General features: G+C 35.6%; 1 protein-coding gene across 1 annotated transcript; it reads left to right on the forward strand.

Moving 5' to 3' along the window:
* The first annotated feature begins 7,375 nt into the window (after positions 1–7,375).
* LOC127412929 (leukocyte cell-derived chemotaxin-2-like) lies at positions 7,376–9,129 on the forward strand. The gene is made up of 4 exons (XM_051649659.1): positions 7,376–7,446; positions 8,286–8,391; positions 8,552–8,697; positions 8,963–9,129. The coding sequence occupies exons 1-4, from the start codon at positions 7,407–7,409 to the stop codon at positions 9,127–9,129; spliced, it is 459 nt and encodes a 152-aa protein (XP_051505619.1). The 5' UTR covers positions 7,376–7,406.
* Positions 9,130–9,583: the final 454 nt, after the last annotated feature.

Raw genomic sequence — 9,583 nt, forward strand, 5'->3', positions numbered from 1 at the left:
AGCGAGTAACACGACAAAAATAGAACGCTCCCATTAATCAAAACAGTGTACACTACAGGTGCATTTAAGCAATACATTTATTGTTCTAAACTTAAGGAGCCTATTCCAGGTTCAATACAAGTTAAGCTCAATCGACAGCATTTGTGGCATAATACGGATTACCACAAAAATGAATTTTGGCTTTCCCCTTTTCTTAATTTAAAAAAAATAAAACAAAATAAAAAAATCTGGGTTACAGTGAGGCACTTACAATGTAAGTGAATGAGACCAATCCTTTAAAATACTCACTATTTAAAAAGTATAGCCACAAAACAAACAATATGCATGTTAACATGATTTTTTTAGTAATAAAAATCACTTTTCTGTGTAAAGTTAGAGCCAATTTTACAACATTGTTGCCATGATGATGTATTGTCAACATACCATAAAACCCTAAAATGACGATTTAAACAACTTTACAGGTCAAATAATACATGAGTTTTAACAGAATAATTAATGTAAGTGCATTTAAAAAAACAATAAGCTTCTGTAACAGGCGATAGTGAGAACAAACACACCCAAGAGCAGAGGAAAAGTTCAAAGGATTTATATACAACAAATAATAGTTTCTGTACGTTGTGGAAGTCAGGAATAGAATCCCGGAATCCTCCGTTGAAGCTTAGCTGACATGCAGCAAACTGGAAGGAAACCACACACCCGACATGCAGGCAACCAACAGATACATGAGACAGGGCCAACTAGGCAGAGAGAGTGAGGTTAGTACTCAACATCAAACAACTATCTATGAAGTAAACACATTACAAACTACACTCAATATTAAACAATCCAGCACAGGACATAACACACGAGGGGATTAATATAGGCATGAACAAACAAGGGTCAAGTGCCACTCGCAGCTTAAAGCTGGCATGGTCAGCGTTCCCATGGAAACAATCGGGGTTCCAATGGAAACACTGATTCCGCATGCCAGCGGCACCTGAAACACATGAGGGCAAAAACGTCAACATGCTTGGAACAAAACAAACAGGGAACGATGGTGCCACAATCCTTGTCAGACAAAACCCAACCTGACAAGGTGACAGGACCGTGACATCACCGGAAAGCACACGGCGGTAACTCGCGCACGGCGGTCACTAACAACCGGACCCATGCGCTCAGACAAAGAACGCACGGTCTCGTCAGACAGAAACCCAAACTGACAAGGTGACATGACTGTGACAGCTTCACATTTGCCTTTAAACGCCTTTAAATTGGCCCCATTCACTTCCATTGTAAGTGCTTCACTGTAACTTTGATTTTTGCTTTAAAAAAAAAGGAGGGACGAGTCAAAATTATTTTTTATGGTAATCAAAATTATGCAACAAATGCAGTCAATTGACCTTAACTTGTATTGAACCCAGAATATTTCTTTAATAATAATAATAATTTAAAAAAAAAAAAAAAAAATTAATTCATGTTTATCCAAACATAAAATTTGAGCTGGTGGTGACAATGTGGCTGCTCACAATTTGCATTTTACATGGGCTCGGCCCAAACTAGTTTAAAAACAAAATGTTCTACCTCTTGTGGACAGTTTCAAAAAACAGGAAAGTGGCTCATTGACCAGCAGGTCTGTCAGGAAGGCCACACACACACACACACACACACACACACACACACACACACACACACACACACAAAGACATTAGAACTTGTTACACACTACACGTGCATGTAAACAAAAAATGTTTTGACAAGTTCTGCACTTGAATTTAGTTACCTACTGCTATAAATCTATAAAGTAATACATTTTAATCATGGACTCTCCAGTAAGGACTGGAAACAGGTGAGACAGCAACAATATAGATACAGAAAGCAACAAATATTCTCTATATCCATATAGATAACGGTTTAATTCAAATAAATAAATGTGTGTAGGTCATGTGTGTATTCATTTTGACAGCAATTACAATGCCAGATTAATGAAAATGTAAATTACACCAAGAGCAACCAAGCAATTGTAGACTGCAAAGGCTGCAGGAAGATTGTGTTTAAAAATTGATCCACTATTGCCACCTTGTGGAAATACAGACTCAGATCTTTGAATAGGCTGTTAAGAGGGAGCCTGCCAGGACAACACAAGTTGCCATAGCAAACATCAGCAAATTCCCCAGTCCCTGAGAAAACAAAATGTACTGTTGCTGGTAATGAATCAATGGCATGGAATACATTGATAAAGGCTTTAGTTGGCATTTTATTGTCTGTCAGTTAACAAAAAGACACTGAATCTATAGTATGTGCACTTCTGCAGTCAATTCAGGATGGATTTCAAAGACACTTAATGTATAAATATCCTTTAGTTAAAAAATAAAAAAATTGCATCAAAAATCTACTCAGTTGAGTCAATGAATACATGACTTATTAGCTGATTACAGATAGCTAAATTATATTGGCATTATATTCATGCTGTATAGCCAGAGGGGAACTGGCACCCCCAGCTGAGCCTTGTTTTTTTTTTTTTTTTTCTCCATTAACTAACATCTTAGAGTTTAGGGTTCCTTGCCACAGTCACCTTTGGCTTGTTCACTAGGGACCTAATTATTAGGGCATCATTGTCAGTTACATTCTTCAATGAAACTGCTCAACGAGGAGTTTAAAACATTACAGACATTACAGCCTAATTTCTGTAAAGCTGCTTTAAAACTGTGTATTGTGAAAAGCGCTATACATATAAAAAAAAGTTTCAATGCAAATCTCAAATCAAAAGGTATTTTCAGTAGTAATAGCTCTTGAAATCAAAATTTAAATTTAATTTGAATCTCTAGTAAATACTCATGTTTAATAATAATAATAATAATAAAAAAAGAAAATTAGTCCAAAAATGTCACTTGAAATACTGAATTAAAATGAATGTTAACTACTTTGACCTCTTTAAATACCACACTTCCCCACAGAGCAGCTACTAAACCGTAACCCTGAAAGCAAATGCACGGGACATACGATCACTACATACAATATTCAGTGCAATGTGAAAGAGAACATGCAATTATTTTGCCTATTATAATACACAATACTTACAGCATTAATTATAGGGAATGTGATCACTGCACTAAGGTAGAAATGTGAATATGTAGCTAAACCCCACATCAGGCCACTTGAAAACCTGCATGAAAGATCTTAAAAATCCAGGAAATCATAATGTTCTGTAGAAAAGGGGTGGAATTTGTGGGTGAACATTTAACAGAGGTACCATGTTCAGTGGCTGATTTTTTTGCAACTCAAAACAATACAGCTAGAAATACTTTAGTGGAATTGTAAAGCAACCTGGTATAGCAAAATGTCTATTAAACAAAACCAGCTAGCACACCTTCCATCCAAGTTCAAATAAAGAAGATGATGCAGGGGAATATATATTAACATTCTTATATTAAACTTAGGATGTGTGAGCAACATTACCAGGTAAGATGGCTCTAGGATAGATATGAGATATGAGATATAAATGACCATCCTTATTGAATAATTTACTCACAAGATTAATTCCATTTCTAAACCATTTCCCAAAACAACAGGGACTTATGCTTGCAACAAACACCAATGAGCCAAAACATTATGACCACTCACAGGTGAAGCAAATAACATTGATCATCTCCTAACAAAGCCACATGTCAAGGTCTGGGTAGATTAGATGGTGAGCGAAAAATCAGTTCTTGCAGGGGCGTAGCACCAAATTTTGGATCCTGGGCAAAGAAAAATTTTAGGGCCCCCTGACCAATTTGCCTTTGTGGTGGGGATAATATCCAGTATAAACATTTTAGATGGATATTTAACAGTGTTAATTCACATTTTTTTATTTTCAAACGCAAATATTATTTGAATCAAGCAAAATATTATTAAAAAAAGCCTACTAACAAAATCAATTATACATGTATAAATTTAGAGTTTTCTTGTTGGCAAAGTCACCCTGCTGCGTATGGGGCTGCTTAGACGCAGACCGGTCAGAGTGCCCAAGATGACCCCTGTCCACCTTCTAAAGCGCCTACAATGGGCACGTGAGCATCGGAAATTGACCTTGGAGCAGCAGAAAAAGATTGCCTGGTCGATGAGTCCTGTTTTCTTTTACATCACGTGGACGGTTGTGTACGTGTGTGCCGTTTACCTGGGGAAGTGATGGCACCTGGATGCACTGTTGGAAGATGACAAGATGGTGGAGGGAGTGTGATGGTCTGGGCAATGTTCTGCTGGGAAACCCTGGGGCCGACCATTCATGTGGACATCAATTTTACACGTGCCACCTACCTAAACATCATTTTAGACCAGTTACACTTCTTCAGTGATCTCTTTCAGCAGGATAATATGCCCTGCCACACTGCACACATTGTTGGGGAATGGTTTGAGGAACATTATGAAGAGTTCAAGGTGTTGCCCTGGCCTCCAAATTCCTGAGCATCTGTGGGATATGCTGGACGTACAAGTCTTGGAGGATTTGAAGGATCTGCTGCTTATGTCTTGGTGCCAGATACCACAGGACACATTCAGGGGTCTTGAAGAGTCCATTCCTCTACGGGTCGGCACTGTTTGGGCGGCACGTGGAGGACCAACAGCATATTAGGCAGGTGGTCATAAAGATTTGGCTCATTAGTGTATATTATTTGCTTAAGCTTATGTTTGTTAAACGATATTACCAGTTGAGAATAAAAATTAAATAAATGCCACATCCTAGGTTAAGTAAACAAAATTTTATTACAATTATGACATGTCAGTATGTCAATACAAAAAATCCAATTAGAGGTACAAGAAGCCTATTTGGCTTTGCTTGGCAATACAAATGACCAGCTTCTGAGTATTATTGCAAGGCAATGCATTTGGACCTGTGTAATTTGATGACAGCATTATCTTTAAAACGGGCTTGATAAAAGTCTTCTAGTGGTAAAGTGATTGCTCCATATTCAGCAATTAAGAGCTAAGGTACATTCTGTTTCAGAAAGAGAAAAATACCTAGGATATGCAAACAAGCCTATATGCACCTGCCTCTTATCGGAAAAATATTTTGCACTTGAGATGTTCTTGGTTGGAAATGCCTATTTTGTTAGATCTGACTTCTTATCACATAGTATGACTTTGTGTGTGTGTTATAATTTATTGGCCAACAATCACCAAGTACATTCAAATATAGCCAAAAATAGCCCCTTGTCATAAAAATGAGTTTTTAGAAAGTTGTTAAATTTGGTGACAGTGTTGTGTTTTATGGATGTATGTTACCTGTGATGTTTGAGTGTATGTGTGTGTGTGTGTGTGTGTGTGTGTGTGTGTAACACAAGGGTCCAAGAAGAATTTCCCAGTGATGGGACAAATAAAGTAAAATCTAATCTAACAATCTAAAACAAATTCTTCAAATTGGCAACACTCATCATCACACAGAAAATGTGCACTTTTTCTCCTCCCTGTGGATCCTTCCAGGAGTACTGATCTTTATCATGAACACCATATGCTTTCTAATGTGTTGACACATTTATATTTGTGTTGTATTTAGTGCCAGGCAAGGGGTGTCATGTTATGTTTTATAATCAGGATGCAATGCAATAAGGTTTATCACTGTTTGTTTATAAAGAAATTATCTTTCTTATTCCTTATTGCCTGAGATGTTATTCATAATCCTTTATTGTCATGCTATTCAGATCACTGGTCTACTAAGATTTGTCAACAGAAATCACATGTCACAAGCAAAGAGGAAGAAGAGTTTAAATGAGAAAAGTACACCCCACCTTTGCACAGAGCCACTTTTTACTGCCATCTGGCTGGATGTTGTTGTCCCCTGAATATACATGATGTGATGTGGATTCTACAAGCAGGGTTGGGAGGGTTACTTCTGAAATGTATTCCACTACAGATTACAGAATACATGCTTTAAAATGTCATTTGTAACGTATTCCGTTAGATTACTCAAGGTCAGCAATGTATTCTAAATACTTTGGATTACTTCTTCAGCACTGGTAGATTTTTTCACTTGTTCTGACTATAAAAACTCTGCCAGTACGGTAAGACAAAATACACATGTTAAAAATACTTTCTCTGAAAAACCTAAATATCTTATGCAGTGTTGTTTCTAAAACAAGATAAATCAAACTGATCTTGTTTTAAGGATTTTTAGATATTTTTACAGGAAAACAATACAAAAATTATTATCAAGAATACGATTTTTGCCCTAATATCAAAGGTCTTACTAGAAAAAAAGAAATTATGATCCAACGTGAATTTTCTTGATAAAAAAATATGATCATGCCTGGTAACATGTGCATGTAAAATGGCTAGAAATTGCATTTTAGCTTAGCGTAAAGCTGACAATTTACACAAGGTTTATTTCTATTTCTTCTGCTCCAAACTTACTTCAAACTTACTTCTCTGTCTGCTCGTATGAATGTAACACATCATAAGAAAGTGTTTCACCGCTGATCAAATGCGCTTTGGATCGCATCATTTATATGTATAAATGTTTTCCATCTGAAAGGACTAAATATTAAATGAAACAAATGACAATAAAATGCAAAGTAATCTCTTCAGTAATCAAAATACTTTTTGAATGTAACTGTATTCTAAATACCAATGATTTAAATTGTTATTGTAGTGGAATACAGTTACTTATATTTTGTATTTTAAATACGTAATCCCGTTACATGTATTCCATTACTCCCCAACCCTGTCTACAAGTGAGCCAAGTGTATTGAAATAACTGTGGAAGAAGGATGCAATTGGAACTGTAATCCAAATCACAGAGACTCCATGCTCTTACAATACAAGTTGCTCTTTCACACCTCATTCATGACAGACAAGGGGTGTCATGTTATGTTTTATAATCAGGATGCAATGGAATAAAGTTTATCACTGTTTGTTTATAAAGAAATTATCTTTCTTATTCCTCATTGCCCAAGTTGTTATTCATAATCCTTTATTGTCATGCTACTCAGATCACAGGGCAATTGGGCAATTCGACTTCTTGAGGGTGGGGTTCCTCCTACTTATAAATATCATCCACCATCTTATTGGCAGCATCATATTACATATACTGTAGATTTCAGTGTATGCTCATTTAGTTTGCGCAAATGTTTTGTAATCCTAGTTAGAATAAAAATTTGAAAAACAGAGAGAAAGAGAGAGAGAGAGAGAGAGAGAGAGAGAGAGAGAGAGAGAGAGAGAGAGAGAGAGAGAGTAGGAAATTTAATTTAAAATTAGAAAAGTTTCTCCATTTGGCTTTTATTAGTTTCAACTGTTTGTGTTTATACATATTTGTTAATTTGTTACTTTAAATATGTGTCTGTGTCTGTGTTTGTTTCCACAGGGGCCAGTGACTGAACTAAAAGTTCAGTGAAAAAGACTGAGGCAAAAGCAGCAAAGAAAAAAGATTCCTAAAACAGATAGAGACTTACAGGATCATGAGACTCTACATCTTTTTTCTTGTGTTTCTTTTGGCTGGTGAGCAATTTTTAATCTCATATTTGCTAAAAAAAAAAAAAAAAAAAAAAAAAAATCAATCAACAACGGGTGGCAAAATTGTTTATATAATTGTAAAAACATTATAAAATTGTTTTTACATATTCTGAAACTGGGTAAAAATTTTATAAATACCTTAAAAGTCGCATCCACTATATTCCACTTTTTAAGCCATACGACAGATTTGTGGGAGGGACAAACCCAAACTGAAGTTGTTATTCGTTGATAGCCCTCCGCTGTGCAGCTCTTAAATTGAATTTGTACTCGTTCAAACACTGAAAACTTGCAGCCTCAAGTAGAGTTAAGACAAGGTTCACATCATGAATGTCAAATCCTAATGAAACACAAGTTTGAATGTATCTTTTTGAATGAGATTTCAGAGCTACAGCAGAGGGGAATTTTTGGATTAAATTATCGTGATTGTACAATTATCTGCCTGTTATGCTTTTTATATTGCTGTGCAATGGTAAAGGTTTGAGGATCAAAAATATCTTTATAATAGTATAATTATAATATATTAGTATGAGTTTAATAGAAATAACTTCTTAAAGTTAAAGAAAAGAATAACTTCTTAAAATTTCTACTAAAAATAAAACATTGTGGTTGAACCTACTTCAGCGTGTAATAGTGACAGTACCGTGGCACCGGTATACCATGCAGCACTACAATAAACGTGCAATTTTTTTATGTAAATTGTGTATATTATTAGAAATTATTGAATCAATGAAATATCCCAAAAATAATTCATTTATTTTAACTATGTTTTAAAAAATACAAAAGTGTTAAACTAATTAAAGACTTATTGTTTGTCTCTTTTTCAGTGCTTTCCGGCTCACAAGTTGATTCCCAAGATAGCTGCATGGGCAACCCAAAAAACAAAATTAGAGGATGCGATCGGCATGGTTGTGGACACTATGGAGCCAGACGGTAAAGTTTGTGTGTGTGTTTGGAGGGGTAGGGTAATGCTGAATAATCATTCTTTGCTTTTAGACTTTTGAGTCTAAAAGTCCGAGACACTTCCCAACAACCTCTTTACATATCACTAGGGACAACATACTAATATGCTAAATATTTCTGTGTGCTGCAGGAAAGGTGGGAAACACCTGGGTCTTGATATAGAGTGTAAAGATGGAGCCACAGTTAAAGCACCATTTGATGTGACACTGAATGGAAAAGCTATTCCATACAACAATAAATCTCCTATCGATAATGGTATTAACTTGAGAGGAAAAGGTTTGTACTTACATATTTATATCTGTGAAATTTCTATAACCCGCAGCACCAATATTATGAAAGACACACAGTTAATTTCATAATGGTGAAAAATTACAAAGTGATTGCTTGACATAATACTACTTCAAATAATAATAATAATAATAACACAAGACGATATCACTCTGTGTAGTCAATATGTGCTTAAGGGATGATAGTGGACATGTGGTGCTTGAATGAGGCTTGATTTCCTATTTCTTATATCCTCACATGATCTGTTTGCCAGGTCTTTGCTTCAAGCTGTTCTATGTGAAGCCAGACAGTTACTATGGAATTGTAAGGAAAGGGCAGAGGATTGGAACTATGCTCCCAATGCAGAGGGTCTATCCTGGCATCACTTCCCATGTTCACGTTCAAATGTGTGACAAATCAGATCCCACCAAATACTTCTGATGCTGATGGAGCTGTTATCCACCTGCAGTCATCAAATCACTTCAATGTAATGTCTCTCGCACTGATGAATGCAGAGGTGTAAAAAGTACTAAGAAATTGCTTTTAAGCTAAAGTTAACTGTTTAACCAATTTAAAAGTCAAAGATAAATACTTGAGTAAAGGTATTTACATTTAATTGTACTTAAGTATTTTTTTTATTTTCTTAGCTTTAGAAATTGACAGTTGAAATCAACAAACTGAAGAGTTTCACTTTGATGCAAACTTTGAAAAAGCAAGCTTAATCAGTGTCATCAGTGTTAAGAACAAGACTGTATAGCACACCATATGATAAAAAATACTAATCTTCTGAAACCTGTTATTTTTAACTAATATCTGCAGCAGCTGATTGACACTTGAATATAGTTGTTTAAAGACTGATTATCAACCATATACAACCGTACATACATTAATAATA

The sequence above is a fragment of the Myxocyprinus asiaticus genome, chromosome 22, assembly GCF_019703515.2.
Source record: "Myxocyprinus asiaticus isolate MX2 ecotype Aquarium Trade chromosome 22, UBuf_Myxa_2, whole genome shotgun sequence".
Classification (NCBI taxonomy): Eukaryota; Metazoa; Chordata; class Actinopteri; order Cypriniformes; family Catostomidae; genus Myxocyprinus; species Myxocyprinus asiaticus.